Consider the following 21,243-nt stretch of genomic DNA (forward strand, 5'->3'; position numbering starts at 1 on the left):
TATTTTTGTAGTTGTCACTCAAAACAAAATGTTTTATTTAAATATAATGTAACTACTATAAAATAACAAATAAAAATTTAATATTTTAAATTATAATTTAGAGTTAAATAAGTATATATTTCTATACCATATATTAATAAAATTCTACTATAACAACCACAGTGGTTAGATATGGCAAGGTAAAAAAAAAGAAAATTAGACAGAAGCGGTGCATCCACTCTGTTCGGACGGAAGGCTGCATAATACGACGAAGTTTTCGGTTTAGATTAGTTTACAGTTCATGTCCCGCGTATTCATATTAGATCTGACTTCTTTAAGTCGTAGTCAGAATTTATATAAATTAGAGCGTCCACCGTTAGTTAAATCAGAATTTAAAACCAAACCCGCGAGTTTTGCGGCATCCGGCTGACGGCTGTAGTTAAATACTTTGTTCGTAAGAGTTGTTTGAAATGATATAGTTGACTTATAAACGGTAGCAAAATGAGTTCAAATAATATTGAAGCAGAATATATGGACATTGCGAATAGAAACGCTTGGCCGATCATCTACCAGGTGAGTTTTGCGCATGTATGACGCGTTGGTTTACGTTGTATTTTGCCACGCAAGAGTAACTAAGTTCATAACAAGAAAAACAACATCAGTAATTATGTGAAAAAAAAAAATTGTTTGTGTCCGTCGTAGTAATAGCAAAAATATTTTCGAAATATTTGTTATGCGTTACATTACCTACATGTTTATTTTAAAAGTATTTAAAAATAGAAGGGTATTTGGAAAACGACAATTTTTTTAGTTTTATTTTGAAATATAAGCATTCAATAAGTTTTTGGCGTATTTAGTATAAAGTATCCGTTTTCATCCTATATTTAATGCATTTGCTTAGAATCATATCTTTAAAAACTTGTTTTAGAATCTATTTATAAAAACTTGTTTAATAAATTTGTAAAAATAATTACTAATTGCGAATTTTAGATTAGACGAATAAATAGTAATTTCATTTATAGAAAATTGGACGAGAGTGTCAAGCCTACAAATATACTTGCTTAGAAGCAAAGAAGCCCCAGAACAAACCACTGAACCGCTATAGGGATGTAAATCCATATGACCACAGCAGAGTTATCCTAAAGAGATGTGAACGTGATTACATCAATGCTAATCTTGTGACGGTAAGTATTAGTTATTATAGTTAGTAAAAATAAGTTTTAAAAAAAATTAAATACATTATCAGTAATATCTTAAATTATTGTTACTTGTTACTTGTATGATGATATTACAATTGCATTAATGCAACATAGTAATAGGCATAGTAATAATTATGTGCTTAAGCTGTTGCAGTACAGTGGCCTACTGTAAATACAGCAGTTGCGGGTTCTGTTATCACTTGAGGGAATGAATTCTGCTCATTTCCTTACTCTTCAAAGAATACAAGGTGTGGCACATTGAATAATACCATATAAAATGAAAAGGCAATGTCTTAAAATTAGGCTGATAGTGAGGAACAAAATCTTAATACTAGATTCCATCTACTATATATATATATATATATATATATATATATATATATATACAACGTGTAATATGGTAAAATTATTATATTTTTATACAAAACCTAATTTAGAATAATTGTGATGTTGTGTGAAAAAGGGATACCATACTTATATGAAGCTACTAGTAAATATTATTATAAATAAGTATAGCTTAAAAGTACTTTAAATTTATATTTTATTTTATTCGCTATGGCGAAGAGGCAAAGCACAGCATTTAGTTCTGCCACTCAACATGCCTTACCTCCAGAATTCACCAGACAGTGGAAAGAGTGACCTAACATTAGTTTCAATGTGCCTATTCTGCTCTGTGTGTAGGGTACAGCATGAAGCTGATTTATTTTATATACTAAGTACTATTTGGATCAAAGTCTTTGTCCTCGTAATTAACATAAAAAACTTCTCAATGGTTGTTATCATGACCAGTGCTTTGTCAATTTAAGTTTGTATAAACACAGTTGAATATTATTTAAACACATTTTTTTAAACCTCTAAATGTAGCTAAAACTTCTGTTTTACCTATTATCTTCTGTTTAATATAAAAATCTAATAAGATACCGTTTGAGACAAAAATTTGGGTTTCTCTGAAACCTCATATTTTATTTACTTCAAGTGCAAGTGATTAAAGTTTTAGAAGTATAATTATCTCTAAAGACGAAGTTTTTCAATAAGGACTTTATTTAATTAGAGATAAGTTAAGATGAGTTAAGAAGATAAAATAATTGTTAAATAATTTTATTGAGTAACACTACTCAACTGGCCACAGAATTTTACATATTGTTTTTCATTACTATTTCAATACATAATATCTTTTGGAAATGCTATATATTCTATATGTTATTGTGCGAGTAAAACATGTATCCAAGTAAAAATATTGTTTAAAATAATTATTACTATAGAGATAAATCAATTCGCTTCCTCTTTTCCATCACTGTATTGATATTCCGGATTTGTTGACGGAAGCTTACGCCTCACTTTGTTGGAACCGGACCGATAAAACAATTACAAAAACAAATAGTCCATTGAGTGGTATATAAAACCATAGAGATCTTGTATAGGCACGTACTAATTGATCCACAACATTGTTGCAAAAAGATAAGCGTTTCATATAAAACTGCATTTTATATGAAAATCATAGCGGATGTTCCAATTTCATTTGTATTTGAAATGATTATTTTTAAATTATTAGCACATCAAACATTTTAGTGTAAATTATAATAATCATATTATAAATTAAATTTACACTATTCGTAATTTTTGAGGGGATTTCCCATTTTCTAACGCAAAAGTATACAATAGCATATTTATGATATATTAGATGATGTATTGTTGAGTATTTCCTTGAATTGTACTACAATCCAAGTAAAATTTCGATTAAATATTTAGATTGTATAATTATAATTTCAATAATTAATCAAATTTTTAAAATAATTCATCGAAACTGAAAAATAAATAAATGTATACTCATTCTTGTGACATTCTGGAGGAAGATTATTAGATTTTCAAGTGCATGCGTTGTAGCTACATCGATACTAACTTGTCAAGTGTAGCTCTGCAATTTTTTTGTGTTCCACAAGTAATAAAATCATCCGATCCCGATATAGTAATAATAATAATTAAAAGACACATTTATCTAATAATTTTTACATTATTCTGAGTTTTGATAATATTTACTTTAAAGATCAAGACTACGATATATATATATTTTTAATATAGCAGACCAGCTGTATCCCGCACATAGCAAGGTAGACAGAGGAAACCTAGTGTTAAGACCGGAGTGTCCGGAGAGTCTCCATTCAGACACTTCTTTTTATCACTTTTCGCCGAACTCTTAAGGCAATGCCTGTTGAGATGTTAAGTAATAATTGAAATGATATTTATGTACGATCTTCTAAATTTTTTTTGCAATTAAGCATCAAAAGTGACAATGTTTTAAAAATTTTGTCAGTAGTCATCACTTTAAATTTTTATGAATTAAAATGATGCGGTTACGGCTAAAAAGGTTGTTACGGTCCATCACCAGTGACGGGTTGGACATGTGACAGGCTTAGCACTAACATTTATATCATTCGCTTTGGCACAGCGGAAAGTGGGGAATGGAATGTCTTAACACCCTCCGCCTATCCTGCTGTGCGCGGGATACAGCGTGCAGCTAGAAATATATATATATATATATACGTAAAATATTAGCGGTCTAATTCTATAACATTTATCAAACACGTATTTCCAAAGAATGCAACATTGTAGAAAACACCCTCACTATCACTAGCCGTATAAACGTCATAAAATATAAGGCACGAAAGCTCGTGTTTACTTAAAACATGAACTTATTCGTGCCATTCTAGGTGTCAAGAAAGCTTTACACAAAGTTGCTTGCGAACTGTAATTTATGTTTCTCGCTTCTTTTCCGTTTAACTACGCCGCTTGGTAGTGGAAAATGTAGAATACATTTTTGTTTAAACATTTTCATTTAATTTAAACATGTATACAAATATTTTAAATATTATGATTTTAATAATAATATCAAAGAAGTAATGAAAGCTAATTTGGTGATTGATATACGTGTTTATTAATGAATACTAATACAGTTATTGTACCTAGTTGGTTCGGCTTATGAAGCATTGTTTATTTTCCACGAATTTTGTGGAAAATCACACGGATGGGAAAAGTAAATAAAAAGAATTCATTCAGAATTTGGCAGAAAGTGCGAAGCGGGGTGTCTTAACGCTTGTCTCTCTCTGCTACGTGCGACAAACAGCGTAAAACTAAAAAAAAAAAATTTTATTAGTGACTATCCTGAAAATTGGCGTGAAATATCAAGTGGAATTATTTCAAAAATACTAAGTATTTAACTCCGAGATTTGACTAAATATGTAGAATTATCTACGAATATGTCAATCATAATAATAATTTATATACAATTTTAAAATGATTAATTTATTTTATACTTTATACGTACAAAATTTTCAATTTTAAAATATAATCATTATTTGTAGCTACATTCATGAATCATGATATGAAGCGATGCAGTGGTTGCCTTAATATATATACACATTTTGAATGGAACTGTTAACTGTCGACGAGGATATGCTCCATTATATATATGATGTTTAGATGTAGTTAAAATGGTTCAGCCAGTGTGTGTTTGATGCATTGCTTTACACGCTCACATTTGCCGCATTATTGAATAGAAAAATTCTTTCCATTCAAAATGTATATGAATAAATAAAAAAATATATAAAACAATATGTTAAAATAATTTATTAAAAGATAATTTGTGTGTCCTATTTATTATTAAAATTTATCACTATATTTTAAAATTTCTGTTTTGCTATTATTACTATTGTCTTTTCTGATTCTACGTGACCATGTTAATTTGTCTCATGCAATACTTTAAAAAGTCTTGACTTGACAAACTCATATCCGAATGCATTCAATGCCAAACGGCGTCGCGGGCGTCGAGCATGCACGGCTCGCAGTCGAGGTCGCTCATGCAATCAACTAATGCGTTCTGTCCGTCACCCGGGCGCACTAGTCTCACTTTCTTGTTATGTTTTTGCATAGGAATATATCAAAGTAAATGATTGTTAACGTTTTCGTTGTGTTTCTAAACGTTACAACGTGAAAGGGGGGAGTGTCTGAGATTATTTTATAATAATTGTATGACACAATATATTTTGCGGCGTAGAGTTCCGCCACTTAACGTACAATGCGTCCGAAAATTGGCGCAAAGTGGGGGGGGCGGGATTTCTTAACACTAGGTTCCCTCTGCCGCGTAAAGAAGGGATACATCGCGAAGCAAAGAAAAATTGTACGTCAAATGCATATTGTATCGTTATTTATAAAATTCTAACGAACGCAAATTAATGTTTTTGATGGAAAATACGAGCATTCTCAGAAACAACACTTACTTAGAAGTTTTAATGAATTTGAAAAACTCTTTACTTAGAAAATTGATTGGATGCTAATTAATTAACTATTTTCAATTCCACGTATAAAACGTTAATAACTTTAACCCTGACTCAAACGTATTAAACCGTGATATAGACTTAAAGGCAGTATGCAATTAGTAAATTATATGATATATAATATTTATTACTTTAAAGTAACCGTTGCTTTAAAATATTTGAAAATCTCGCCTCCGCCCCTGACAATAAAAATGGCTAGTTTCATGACCCGAAAACTCTTAATTGCGATTCATCGGGGAACGCAGCTTAAGCACATTGCGTAAATATGTTTCTGTAAATAATAAATATACCTAAATAATATTTACATTAAAAAATTAATCCTAATAAAAAGTGCACACCAATTTTTAAAATGAAGCCTTCATCCTCTGCCTCAATCCCTAGTCGTAATTAAAACAAACATTTAATCCTCTCGATGAAATTTTAGAAGATTACCTTTTCATTAAATTGTATGTGAAAAATTCTATTTTTAAAGCTTTATGAGGTCTAGATTTAATAGAAACGGTCAAATAACGTATGCAACTAGCTACAGGATAAATTGTATTATCAACGAATCTCTATATACCTACCGTTGTAAATATCGTGTATAATATACTATTACAACTAGTGGCCCGCCCCCGCTTTGCTCATGCCTCGTTAGCTTGTCGCTCGCTAATTGTAAGCCGCTGATGGGTTTTAATAAAATATTTAAATTGTGTAGCATTTTTCGTAATATATCTCATGTGCTTAAATTTTATTAAAATACTAATTTAGAAAACGTATAAAAATTTGAACGTAACGGGATTTGAACCCGCGCCGTGTTAAGACACTCCGTTCCCCACTTTCTGCCGAATTCTGGAGGCATTACGTGTTGAGTGGCAGAACTCAACACCCCACTTTGCCTCGACACCAGAGCGAGGAAATGGAAATATAAACGTAAATAAATATTTCACTTTAACGAGTGGCGATTGAACCCACAACCGTCGCGTTACACTCACACCCTTGTGCCGCTGCGCCACGATGGCCTTTATTTTTTTCTATTGTTTAGCTATTTTCATATCTAGCTAAATCCCATAGAAAGATATGTTTATATTTAAACTACATGTCTTCTTTGATGAGGTATATCAACTACCCAAAAACTATTTTCGTGAACAATAAATATAGTACATAGTGATTGGTCACTTGGCATTTCCGGTCGATACTGCAATGTGTCGGAAATGCTCAAGCATATAGTTTATACTAGCTATTAGATGTTGTCTCAAAAGTTTAATGAAAGAAAAAAAGTGAACATAACTAACAGTTGTGTATGTCACATGACACGTTATAACTGCCCGATACACCATGACACAATAGTTACAACATGACACAATAGACCGTGGTGTCTTTCGTCATTCTAGATATTAGCGTGTTCAGCCAAACAAGCTCTTCAACTTTATAATATTAGTAATTGTATAGATAGAAAATTAAATCTAGATCGATAGCTTTGATTTTTTTAACCTTTAATACAATTAATCTCAGATAATAGTTATATGAAAAGTTCACTTTAAACTAACTTGAAACTCTTTTAGGGATAAAGCCTTATAACCTTTATGACTAATAGAGTGTTTCTATTTATAGCTCAATGTTGTGCTGTATTGTGACAAACGATATGAACGTTGCATTGGCAGGCTTTGATATTAGAATATAATATACATTTGTTAGTTTTAAAGTTAGAATGCAGTGATTCAACTCCAAAATTATTGTTTTGAACACGTATTTTCGTGTGTATTACGTGTAAATTTAATCTCTCTAAGTCTATCGCTCTGATCGCTGAGCCTTAGCTGAGCCACTATAAATAGTATCTGTACGGAAATTTTCACAAATTTCCACTACAGAAAATTCTGATCTCTTTAAAAAAAATAAATACTTATGGCTTAAAAATATTATTGATAATACTTTTTGGGTGGCTTAAAATCATCCAGTAATCTTTTGAAGACGATAAATTTTCTTTGTATAGCTTAATTGTCTTCAATAATTAACTTAATTAATTATTTATTTTGAAAATTGGCTTATAAAAATTTGTGAAGGTACGAACATAAGATAATAGAATTTTCTGAGACCCTCTTGAGACAGTTCTTCAATTCATTGTTTAATATATTTCAGTATTGGAAAATTATTTTGCCATTTTTATTTTCACATACTATATAGTATGTCAAGGGCACCTTTTAAGATATTGATCTTTCTCTTATTTAGAGTACCTACAAACAATAGAAATAAATAGACAGAAAGTTAATTTGTTTAAAAATATTTTATAGATAAAAAAAAATCATCACCACGCTGTATACTTCACACAGCAGGGTAGGCAAAGGGAACCTAGTATTAAGACCTGTCCGACCCCCACTTACTGCCAAATTCTGGAAGCATTTCGTGTTGATTGGCGGAACTCAACGCTGCGTTTAGCCTCGACACCAGAGCGAAGAAATGAAAATAAAAAAATAAATAAATATTTCATTTCCTCGAGTGGGGATCGAACTCAAGAGCAGTCGCATCTACAGTTACATTTTGTGCACTGACCTTAAATAATTATAATAATACAAAAAATAAAAAATATTTTATTATCTTCATTATTTAAAAAAATAAGTTCTTATATAAGTATTTTTACTCCAAATTTACTAGAAATTAAATTTACACATAAAATTCGCAATGCTACACCTCAAATTTATCTTTTTACATACCACATTCGCCGTTTTATTAAGTTATTTTAAAGTATAATGTTATACTAAATCACTCATCATGCAATGCCTCCAAAATTCGGTGGAAAGTGGGGAACTGAGCGTTCCTTTTGCCTAACTTAGTTGTGTGGGGGATACAGCGTGAAGTTAGTGACGTAAGATGAAGAAATTAGTTTTTATGGTGTTATCTTTGTAATGTTATGAAATAACTGATTCAATAAAAAATATATTAAAGTAATTAATTATAATAATTGCTCTTTCAAGGCTAATCACGACTTTAAGTGGATTATGTGTGGAAAATAAAATGTTTAATGTACCTAAATTTTTTTAGTTTTTCAATTCAATTAATTTTGCTATAATCGCTAAATCGGGTGAACCATTACAAAAAAAAACATATACTTGAGTAGGTTGAAGAATCATTTTATTTTTAAATATAACATTTAGATATGCAGTTGCAAATGATACAATTTTACGAGATGTTAATTTAAAAAAGATGATTTAAAGTTTTATATTATTGAATTATTAATGTTTGTTTCCTTCTCTGGCCCTAATGACTTCCTGCAACTGATTTTGAAGTGGGGCCCATTCTTGGATGTTGCTTTGTGAAATGTTCTGCAACTCTTCAACAGTAGAAGTTTTTATCCCACTGATAGTCATGGGAGAAGAAATAATATCAAAGTTTTAATACATAATGTTTGTTCATATACACACATTTTAATTTCCCAGGAATGTCTTACTTTAATATATTAGAAAGGTTGGGTCTCAGTATAGCATTTCCTTGGAAACGGATTAATACGGTTAGATATAACGACCGAGAGAATTGTGTAACTGAAATTGAATTAGTGCTTCAACTGAATGGTCACCGACGGGTGGGTTTGGAGTGAGGAAAACTCCCCTTGCTCTTAATTGAAACTGACAAATCTCTAGTTTGAGTTGACGTTTTATTCTATTTCATTCAATATACAGTTTGTGCTGTCCCTTGAATTGATGCATTTGTTATTAGAATTTAACTTCCAATTTGAATAAAAACGTCTATAGTAGACAACAAAAACGTGATTATCACGCAACAATTTATTTTTCAGGAATCCAACTCACAAACTCCGATTGTTATAAAATTTAGCTCTAAGGCCTGTATGATACACTGTATGTAGAATGTTATTTGAGGTGACATTGTTACCATTTCCATTTCTAGATGGACCGTGCTAATCGAAAGTATATTCTGACACAAGGACCGCTCGCTTTCACTGTGCCCCATTTCTGGTTGATGGTGTGGGAGCAGAACAGCCGGGCTATTCTTATGCTCAACAAGATAATTGAGAAGAACGAAATTAAATGTCACTGGTACTGGCCACATGGCATTGGCGAAGACGAAAAATTTGTTCTCTCCGATGTTCAACTGTCCGTCGAGCAGATCAGCGAGGAAGACTGCAGTTACTATACAACCAGAGTTTTCAGGTTAGTTTTCACTATAGACGCTATAAAATATTTATCTAAACAGATTTTTTTCAATAGAAGAGCTTTCGAGCAACACTTCAACTCGATATTAAAAAAAAAATTAAATAAAAAATATTTATTTCAGATTAATATCCATATAGTGTTAGTGTGTTATTAACAATTTTGCTTATTAATTATGTTATTCAAGATATTCTTTTGTTAAAGTTCGAGGAATTTCAGCTGGCGTAATTGTGAAATCGTGTCACCTGGCATACTGCGAAAAATATTTCATATAAGTATGTCACAGTAAGTCTTCAATACGGCGCGCTTAGAGCGAACGTAGGTATTTATTATTGCGCACAACATGCACAGAACGAAGGTTTCCCGGAAGCCAATTATTGAATGCCGTACCTCGTGATTCTTTTGACCGAAAATGCAAAACCTTGATTTCTGCTGCCCCGGCAAAATATCTGTATAGTTGCACTTGTATATAACCATATAATGTGTTGACATACATTAATTATTCTATTAATCTAAAATATTATCAATTCATAAAAGAATTTAGTAATAGTATCGTGAACTTGAGGCCAGTCGTGGCCCAGGGGCACAAAGTGTTACTCTAAACGCAATTGTTTGTGGGTTCGATCCTCACCCAAGGAAATGAAATATATATTTAAATTTATATTTTCATTTCTTCGCTCTGGTGTCGAGGCAAGGCGCAGCGTTGAGTTCCACCACTCAATACAAATGCTTCCAGAATTTGGCGAAAAGTACAGAACGGAATGTTTCAACACTAGATTACCTCTGGCTACCCTGCTGTGTTTGTGGGAAACAGCGTGAAGTATTGTAAACTTACTGAACTTGGCACTATGGAAAAATTATCAAAAAAGAAAATCACCCTAACAAGAATCCATTAACTAGCGGTTAATATGTCTAATCGAAACGCTTATATTCATGTTTCCATGTGCTTTAGCTATATTGCTCTTGCGAGTTTATTAAAAGCAATTTTAATTGAGCTCTATTAATGAAATTACAATAGGGCCCAACAAGAATGCTTCGTTCATATTGCTATCTTATTATTCTATAAGGCTGCGAGGCGATTTTTTTGTGATATTATAATAATTTGTTCTTACCGAATTTTAATGTATAATTATTTTAAAGCGAAAGCTGTAAAGATAATGCCGCACCTAGAAAATCAACGCAGTCAGCCAAAGATAAAATTCTATGATTCTATGACTTATTCATCCTAACCATTTATGTGTCATACAATTTTTACTTGACATTATTTACAAATTTTAATACAAATATTAAAGATTAATCAGAGTTAGAGAAAACTTTTGCTCTTTTTGATTTTTTCTTAATGTCAAAAGTACTGTACTGCATTTTAATAATCTACATTAAATTTCAATGAGATATTGCGACACATTTATATATAAACTTGGTAAATAAAATGGCATACATATATGCCTCTACGCCTCTGTATGCCGCAAGGGGTTAAAACTAAATTAAATTGCATACATTTGCAATTTGATTTGCGAACATCTCTAGTGACCACCCGAATATTGGAGGAGATACATTACATACGACTATGACATTGTATTACAATGATTATTTTGTCATTTCAAAACAATAATCAGCTAAGAATATAGCATGTCGCGCTGCCGTGGGGGTAAAAGCGTCAAGCGTCAGACTGCAAAGGCGACGGTTGTGAGTTCGTTTCCCAATCAGGAAAAAGAAATATTATAATTGTCACTTTACCGCTCTGGTAAGGAGGCAAAATTCAACCGCGGAAAGTGGGAAGCGGAAGTGTCTAAATGGGAACAGAGTGTCTTAACACTAGGTAATTAGAACAGAGTGTAAAATTATTCGATTTTTGTAATACTACTAAATATTACCTAAATGTAATTCCATTTAAATTATTATTATTTGTGTTTTTTCTTTAACTTTCGTATAAGGAATTGGCCTGAGTGTCAACAAAATGTTTGTGGGTTCGATTTCCACTCGTAGAAATAAATTTTCATTTTTCCTGTTCTAATAGGGCCGCCATATCACGAGCAATGTCTTAAATCCTATTGGATAGATAAGAAAGGAGTGATAGTGTTAACACTAGGTTGTCTCCGCCCACCGTGACATGCGGGATAAGCCGGAAAGCGAAACGTGTAACATTTTAAATTTCCCATTTGTCTGTCCTAAGTATGAAGTTTCTTTAAATTTAATCTCAGTAAACTTTTACACTATAAAAGATAAAATTTTACATGTATTTTATTCTCATATTTTACCCTCTTTTCAATTCTCTTGCTAAGCTTTTACATTAACGCTGGCGGTTGATATACCAGTAAGGCGGAATATATTTTACATGACGCCATCATCGTGCAATTAGGAAATGTGGGTTCGATTTCCTCCTGATTTCGCAATGCAGCACGTACACCTGTGTAATAGTTAGTGCGTTCCTAAAATAGGTGGACACCGAAGAATAGAATAAAGTGTCACTAGTTTTCTGCTTCCCAATGCCATTTAGCGCGGTGGGTCGATTCCCAGTCGAGGAAAGTATTATATTTTTTTTTATATATCTACTCTAGTAAGGGACATTGCTTAGTAGAGTTCTACCATTCAACATGATGATGATGATGTTCTACCATTTAACATGATGATGATGGTGATGGCGGAATGTCTCCGCTCTGGCAACAAGGCAAGAGCCCGACGTTAAGTTCCGTCACTTAAAACGCAATACCTGGAAAAATTCAGCGGAAAGTGGGGAACGGAGTGTCTTAGCACTAGGTACCCTCTGCCTACCCTGCTATGCGCAGGATGCAAAACTGCAAGTTACAGCGAGCTTTATAATAATTTATTTTATTGCGAAAGTAACATTTTCTTTAAGATTTTTTTACAGCGAAGTGAATAACAAAAATATTTATAAGTATTATTGTAGCCGAAACTTCAAAAGCTTCTATTCAAATATTAAGTCTGTATATTGATTTTCGTTATAAGAGGCTCGTTCTTGAAAAAATATTTTTATCATATTTATTGTGTATACAAAAACACGATTATCATTATTATTAATATGTTAGTTGGTTTTTTGACTTCAGTCGTGGCGCACAGGCACAAGCGTGTGTCTGTAAACGCAACGCTTGTGGGTTCGATTCCCATTCGAGGAAATGAAATATTTAAATGAGTTAAATTCCGCCACTCAACACGCAGTGCCTACAGAATTCGGCGGAAAATGGAGAACGGAACGGTGTCTTACCACTAGGCTCTCTCTGCCTAGCCTGCTATCTCTCGAATGATATATACGAGAGACAGAGTGAAGCTGAAAAAATTATGATATACATTTACTTTCCAGTTTAAATCATAATAAAAAACATAAAAATTGCGTCATCTTTAAAGAAAATATTTTAGTAGTAATTATTTTAAAAATGCTTGTAATTATATCGCTTTTGATTGTGTCTCAAATATATTGTATATTTTTCTATCAATTTCCCAAAATAGTAAAAAAATCATTCATATTAATATGTGCTAAACCTGAAAAAATCGATCTCTTCTAGAATCTTCGATATGGTGAGCTCAGAGAGTCGCGAAGTAGTACAGTTCCACTACACTACGTGGCCAGATTTCGGAGTGCCCACTTCCCCTGTGGCGTTCCTCGAGTTCCTGAAGAAAGTACGTTCCTCCGGCGCCTTAGACCCTGACGTAGGGCCGCCGATTGTACATTGCAGTGCTGGGATCGGAAGATCTGGAACGTTCTGCTTGGTTGACTCTTGTCTTGTTATTGTAAGTTGTTTTTTCTTTTCTTAATGAATTTGTTTAGAGAAATTTTCGTTTGATGTTTGTTTACGACAAATGATTTATCTTTTTCTAGAAAAGAAAAACACGATACACTTCCTTTTTGGTTGTATACTATAAATTTTGCTTTTTACAAAGATTTGAAATTGTAGAAATAAGATGAGACGTTTTCATTGTAGGTACTATTGTGAAATTATTGACTTAACATACGATGATTGTGGGTTCTAGCGCCACTCGATAGAATGCTATTTATAAAAAAAAAAATTTTTTCTCAATGTAGGTTAGACTAAACGTTGGGTTCTGTTTCTCAATAATTATAATTAAAATACTAAAATATACTAATCTCAAATACTTTATTGGTTTTTAAGTATAATGGACCTAACTTATACATGATTTCAGATCGAGAAGGAAGGTTTGGGAAGTGTGAACATCCAGCAGATTCTACTAGAGATGCGCAAAGATCGTATGGGCCTCATACAAACGCCAGACCAACTACGCTTCTCATACCAGGCCATCATAACTGGTTCTAAACGATTTGATCCCAATTTCGTGAGTATATGTTTTTTATATATTTTTTATATATTCTTAGTGTAAAATTTTTGTTTGTCATTCTTGATGAAATGTCGTTATTTGTATAATTTTAATTAATATTTAAAAAACATTTGTTCTTCTAAATTAACGTCATTCATAGCGTACATCAATTTTATTTCATCACTCTGTTATAGTTTATGTCAATAATACTTTTTCTACCAAGTTAAAGATTATACAAACAAAAACATATGTATATTGGACATCAAGCAACTTGTTTTGCATAGTCTTTTAAGTTTTTTCATCTTATTTTTTCATCAAATTTCGGCAAATCCTCCCTTAACACTGCAATTGCAATGTCTGTCAGTTGTTTAGTAAAAAGGAGTTTTATATACATGTGTTACTTACACCAGAAGGACGATGGCAAGCTGGAAGAGAGCATATACTCGACCGTGGCAGATGAGGCCCCCGAGGAAGAGGCCCCACCGCCACCACCCCGCGCTGAGAGCCTCACCCGCGCCCCCGCGAGGCCCCTCCCCGCTATACCCACTAGCGCCTCACTTGGTACAGAACGTTTTATATATGTACTAGCGACCCAAATACGGCTTTGCACGCTTATGCTTACTTTTATATTATAGCAAAGATTAAAGTAACTTTTATATCCTATCCCATCCTTTATATCCTTTTATATCCTTTTCCCATCCTATCCTTTTATGAAGCCAACAGGCTTTACCCGCGTGGTCAAATAGATATAAATAAGAGTTGTGTATGACAAATTGCTCGTGATAACTGGGACCGCAAATACAGTGGGATGAATGGACTATAGAAGACAAAAAAAAATTTTTCATTCTGTATATATCGTATACAGTGGAGTAGGTTGAGTAGGAAGGCAGACCCTGGGAATAATGCCAGGAAGAAGAAGAAGATATCCCGTATACAGCACACCGCCGAATTCGCGTGAAATTACCGGTTGAGTGGCGGAACTCAACGCTTTGCCCATTTACCAAAGGAAGAAAATAAGAATATTAAATAATTCATTCCCCCGACTGAGAATCGAACCCACAACCACCGCGTTTACCGTCACACGGTTGTGCCACTACGCCACGGCGGCCTACAAAGAAAATAATTACTACATATAATATTTATTCCCCAGGTAACTTAAACTATGCGCAAGAGAGCTCCAGCTCAGACGAGGACCCGCCGACGCCGCCAGCACGAAATACCCCAACATCGTTGTCCTCAACTGACGATGAAGACGAGGAGCCGGCTAATGCTGACAGGTATGTGTTTTATAAGAAATAGGCAGTTTGGAAATTCGTTGCTTTCTTCAATGTTATTCTCCACTGGGGATAGATAAATGTTTTAGAAATTGTATTAAGATTTGAATATTCGGGTCTCGAACATGCGCTTCACGTTCACCGTCAAAGCGCTCTGTCCACTCAGCATTACGTTTTTATCTAGCTAAGTGGAGAAATTATTTTTGGACGGAAGTCAACGTCGCGCCTTGTAATTTTACTAGAACAACGAAATAAAAATAATTATTTCTCTAGAGTGGGAATCGAACTCACAATCTTCGCGTCTATAGTCAGGACGTTGTACTTCTTTTTATACTTTTTAGGATCTAAAGATTATCGCTTAGAATGAATATTTGTCAATAGAAAATGATATTTATATTGTTAACATATTCAACATTTTATACGTTTTCTCAATAAGTTTAAAGCTTTTTTTAGACTTAACGTGACTGTTGCCTCTACGCGTCATCACTCCTTGAATGTATTAATAATTCAATAATCAAATTATTAATATAATATGTATTTACTATATGTTTTTCAGTTCAAACAATGAAACTACATTGCGGCGGCGTCGTACCCGCGACCTCGCCGACCGTGTGTCCAGTATGAAGAAGCGAGCCCGCGACGCAGAACGATGGCACGCCCTCAAGAGGTCACTATACAAGCCACTTACCATCACCTTCGGCTTTATACTGGCCGGCATTGTTATTTACACCTACGTCAAACATTAAACACACAAACACACACACACACACACACACACACACACATATACAACATTTATACCCTGTTTACTTATTAAATATTAACATGTATGTTGTATACCACTATATAAGCGACTCGCTTCGACTTGATACTGGCCGGCATTGTTATTTACATCTATGTCGAACATAAAATATATACATACATTACCTTTACGTTAAATATTAAACGTACACTAAAATATTATATAAAATATTAACTTAAATATAAACTAGCGACCCGCTCGCTACTTTGCCCGTACACAGGTGGTGGCTACAGGTATTATGGCGATATTAATAATACGAGACTTCACATTAAACTCTTTTATTGTATATTTAATTTGGTTATCTATATGCTACAAAACAATAGTGGAAAATCATTTCACAATTGCATTTGTAGCGGATAAACTTAGGGCGCTGATATAGCGTGTTTACAATTGATCTTTATAAATAATATTAATGCTTGTGCAATACCCCTACAAACTACAATTATTTATTTACTAATTTGAATTACTCTTGTCTTCTAATAACATTATCATTTTAAAGATATCCTTACATTGATGATTTAAGTTTCAGCCAAAGCAATTAAACAATTATTTTGTAACAATTTTGTCGAACAAAATATTTTATATGGATATAACTTTTTAAAATAAATATTAACGGAAGCTTATCAAAATATATTGCATAATAAATCCAATAAATATACTGCATTTAGTTTCTGAGATTACATACAAAAACGCACAGAGAAAGAGACAAACCGACAAAATTCAATTTTTTCAATTAATGTTGCCCATAAATGGATTTTCTCTCAATGTTTCACATAGAGGCAGCGATTTGTTACTTAAACACTTAACTTAACTTCACGCTTTATCCGTAGCGGCGTAGTCAGAGAGAACAGAGCGCCAAACGCTACATATCTCTTTTGCCTCGTCCACTGTCATCAAGCTCTTCATACATGTCCTTCGGGGGGTCCTCATGCTTTTTACGTGACCTTCTCCAGTATCTCCGATACTGTGTTTTCGAAGGTCAACCGAGGTCTCCCCTTACCTATCTTACCACTCACTTTTCCATCACAAATCTTTTTTGCTTCGCTAGCTTCGCTAGCTTCTTAGCTGAGCACGTTCTTCTTCATTCTCACCGTGATATCCTCGCTAGTCCCTGCCATTCTGTGTATCTCTGTTACCGGTAGCAATACGCCTTTCCACATCCATCTCGTATCTTCCGTCTCTACTGAACATGCTTCCCAAATTCACTTGTTCTAATGTCTTACCATTCATACTGACATTACATTTCGTCCTCTCTTCATTTCTTTCAAATACCAGAACTTTTGTCTTAATCAAATTCAGGCTTAGATCATTATTTTCACACCCTTCTTTCAGACTGTTGACCAATGCCTGCAACTAGCATTCTGATGATGCAATGAGCACTGCATCATCTGCGATTAGTCACAACTTCATTACTAAAAATACTAAAAGCACAGACAATATATTTTTAGTGTTTTATTATATATTATATAATATAATATATATTATATATTATATTATTATATAATATAATATATATTATAACGTATATGTTATGACGGTAATTGAAAAAATATTATACTTCAAAAGTTAAATGGTTTTCATATCAATCATTCCACTATATAATTGTGTGTATTATAGAGCTTTCTAAAGTGTATTTACAGTGTCGGCTAGATTATGTAGAGTACTGTCATATTATATTCTATTATATTCATTATATTCATTCTATATATTATATTCATTAATTCATTCATTGTTTCATTCACTTGACAATTTTGACACTGAATCATTCATTCGACGATATATTTCTTTATTTGTTTATTGATTTGTCGACTTTGTCGTGTAGCTGTTTATTTAGTTAATAGACTTGTAAACTAACTAATAGAACAAAGTCATTATATATATATATATGACTTTGTTCTATTATTGTTCAAACATGGAGACTCGTTTGTTAACATGGAGGCAACTTGTAGGGATAGGAATGTTTAGCATTTAGATTATTTCTTTTTATATATTTATATATATATATTGTAATGGGAGGCGTGGTCGTTAACAGCACAGTATGCTGTATGTTAAATGCATTTTTTTTTTCATTTTTTTTTATTTGATTCTAATTTATTACACAATGATCTTTAATAATCTTGGAAAGTGAAGACTAAAATATTCCGTCTGATTTTTGCAAAAAAAAACGCCTGCTGAATAATATTTATTTTAAGTTGCAATAAATATGTTTCTTTTTAACTATTTTGTTATTGAAAGGAAAGTATATTAGAACTGCCCACCTTTATATCATGTCAATTACTGATCTTATGTCATTTTGTCATTTATATTTAATTATAAAATTAAACGGCGATAGTCGATTCTCACGAACGTTCCAACAGCATTTGTATTTAAAAACAAATTATGAATTGTTTCTTCTACTTTTACATTACTATTATTATACATTTTGTATAATTTATATGAATATTTGGAAAATTATACAAATCACTTAGCAGATTTAATAGTTTTTTTATTGTTGTGTCAGCACTGCTTGAGTCAGCCTCCAGGACTGCCAAGACATTCTAAATTAATAACTAAGTGACCATTAAATTATTATATAAATTAAACTTTTTGGACACTTTTTGTCCTGTCTGTTTAGAAATAATTTTGATTTGACAAATAAATTTTATTTTGCATTTGAAGTTAGTGTTAATTATTTGAATATTATCATTTTGCGTCATTAATTTCGTTGATCATATTATTATACTTATTAAATGTTTACATTCGATGTCGTCGATGCGGAAAACCAGTAATTTACAAAAAAATATACAAATTTAGGTTAATATGAGCTTAAATGGAAGTAGTGTAGCGTATCATATGTTAGTGTACTGTATATTATATATATGTATGTATATGAATATGTACAATTGTACCACCGCGTTATGTTACGCAGCGTGGAATATAACGAAAAGTAGCTCTTTTTAACTCTATTCAAATATTCCTAAACATCTATGTGGATGATTATTATTGAAGTTATATTTAAGTTATATTTATAAGTGGAGTGGAGGAAGTCTGAATTAGATATTTTTCATAGAGTGTATACATTTGAGCACAGCGTGTGACCGTAAACGCAATTGTTGTGGGTTCGATTCCCACTTTGGGAGTTGACTATTTATGTTTTTTTCGCTCTTGTAACAAGACAAAGCTGAGCGTTAAGTTGCGTCACTAAACACGCAGTGTCTCGAATATAGGACGGCGCGTGAGGAATGGAGTGTTCCTGTGGAGGGAAACCTGTCACGTACCCTCCGTGACTGCCCACCCTATTATAAGCGGGATACAGTTTGAAGCTATATAAAAATGTATACATTATGTACACACCAAATTAATTGGTTTCGCACATTGTCTATGAGCGAACACGCGTATAACTAAATTAGGTATAAATTATTATAAATGTATAACAATATAATTATTTTTTAAATTCATTAAGTGATTATAAAATTGAAATATACATGTATTTTATAAACGTTAATGATTGTGTAACAAGTCAATAAGATCTCTGTAACGTCGCACATAATAATAATTAACGCTTAATACATTATAAGTATTTTTTTTCAATCGATTAATTTTTGCATTTTGTATTAAATGTTTGTTTAACATTTTAGTAAATGTTTATACTAATAGTTATTTGACGAGAAACTTGATGTCCTATAGTTAGATGTATTATTTAAAATGGATAATTGATTGGAAAATGTTAACTTTATATTTCACATGCATGTGTGTCGTGTTGATTACGCATATGTTGTGTTTATTAACCCAATAAACGACGTATTATTTGTTCTCTTACTTCTGTTTGGAAGTTCCTTATCCCTTCTTCCATGGTTGTTCCGAAAATACAACGGTAGACAATATAAATGTTGAGTGGCGGAACTCAACGCGGCGCTTTGTCTACTTAACAGAGGGATGAAATGAAAATAATATATCCCCGAAATGGATGGAGGATATACATATAATGTACATAAAATGCTTTATAATGATATATAATGGTAAACACTCATTTTATTATTAATATTTTTGTTATTGTAATAAATAAAAAAGGTGTAAATTAGCATTTCACTTTTCCTTTTATGGATATCAAAAATTTTCTAAATTATATTGATTAATGAATGTCGAGGTATGTCATTTTTAATTTTTTTTTTTGTTGTGGTATTCTAAGTAATTTGATGTAACAACATTGAGCCATATTTAGTAAAATCACGTAATTATTTACATTATACATTTCTTACTTGAAAATAATGAAAAAAAAATACTGAATAATTTTACATAATGTAGATACAGAACATTTATCTTTACAAATCCTAAACTCAAAATTACCATCACAAATAGTGTATATTTGAAAATAACAATGAGGTTATTGATTTTGAACAGCAGTTTATTAATTTCAGGTTTAAGTCGGAGGTACTAAAAAGTGAAACGCGCGAAGAATGAAGATAGTCCTATAGAATTGATGATTGATGATGATTGAATAGATTGAATAGAAAAAAATATAACTTCAGAATTGTCTTTAAGTTTTTGAAAGTATTGGATTTAATACACATTTAATTTTTATTTGATTTTGACATTTTCATAGTACTTGCTTCGTACTTAATTTGATGCGTGTTTTTTTTTAAAAAAAAAAAAACTTACTGCATATTTTTTGATAGAATATTATTTCGTTTCGTTATATATTTTTTTATATACTTTGTTGATTATTGTCGTATAAAGTACGTAGATAGTATAATTGACTTCTAATAAAGATAGTTTTTCAGTAATTTAGGCGTGATTCATTTGTATAACAAACCATAGCCTCCATTTATTCACAGTGTCGTAAATTTTATTCATGTTTAACAAAGTAGTGTATTTTAATGTGTGAATATAATAAGACGAGATTTTGAGAATTTGATATGAATAATTCAGTACAGTAAAGCATGTAAAATGCACGTAAACAGTTAAATTAATACTATGTGTTTTGAAAAAAATTAAATAAAATTTACGATTGAGATTGATAGACAAAATTTGATTTCGGTTCGAATTGATTTATATTAAATCTGAATATAAATTTTGTTATAAAACTATATTTTACCGTTTAAAGAGAGCTTCATCTGACCAACTTTATAACAAACATGATAACGATATTCACTTCAATTATTTATTTATTTTGAAGACATTTTGAAACTACATTTCATACTAAATCAATATAGTATTGTAGTAATTTCTTTTTACCTTTTCAAATAA

General features: G+C 32.0%; 1 protein-coding gene across 2 annotated transcripts; it reads left to right on the plus strand.

Moving 5' to 3' along the window:
* The first annotated feature begins 185 nt into the window (after positions 1-185).
* LOC146526829 (tyrosine-protein phosphatase non-receptor type 61F-like) lies at positions 186-20,784 on the plus strand. Of its 2 annotated transcripts, XM_085205715.1 has the most exons (9): positions 186-552; positions 1,002-1,163; positions 9,389-9,651; positions 13,173-13,398; positions 13,810-13,959; positions 14,352-14,502; positions 15,092-15,218; positions 15,772-15,882; positions 20,415-20,784. In XM_085205715.1, the coding sequence occupies exons 1-9, from the start codon at positions 481-483 to the stop codon at positions 20,455-20,457; spliced, it is 1,305 nt and encodes a 434-aa protein (XP_085061841.1). In that variant the 5' UTR covers positions 186-480; the 3' UTR covers positions 20,458-20,784. The 2 variants fall into 2 exon arrangements, with proteins under 2 accessions (XP_085061841.1, XP_085061840.1); XM_085205714.1 differs by lacking the exon at positions 20,415-20,784 and having other exon boundaries at positions 15,772-19,815.
* Positions 20,785-21,243: the final 459 nt, after the last annotated feature.

This window comes from Heliconius melpomene, chromosome 21, assembly GCF_056956725.1.
Source record: "Heliconius melpomene rosina isolate 202511_hmr_F chromosome 21, ASM5695672v1, whole genome shotgun sequence".
NCBI classification, from domain to species: Eukaryota; Metazoa; Arthropoda; class Insecta; order Lepidoptera; family Nymphalidae; genus Heliconius; species Heliconius melpomene.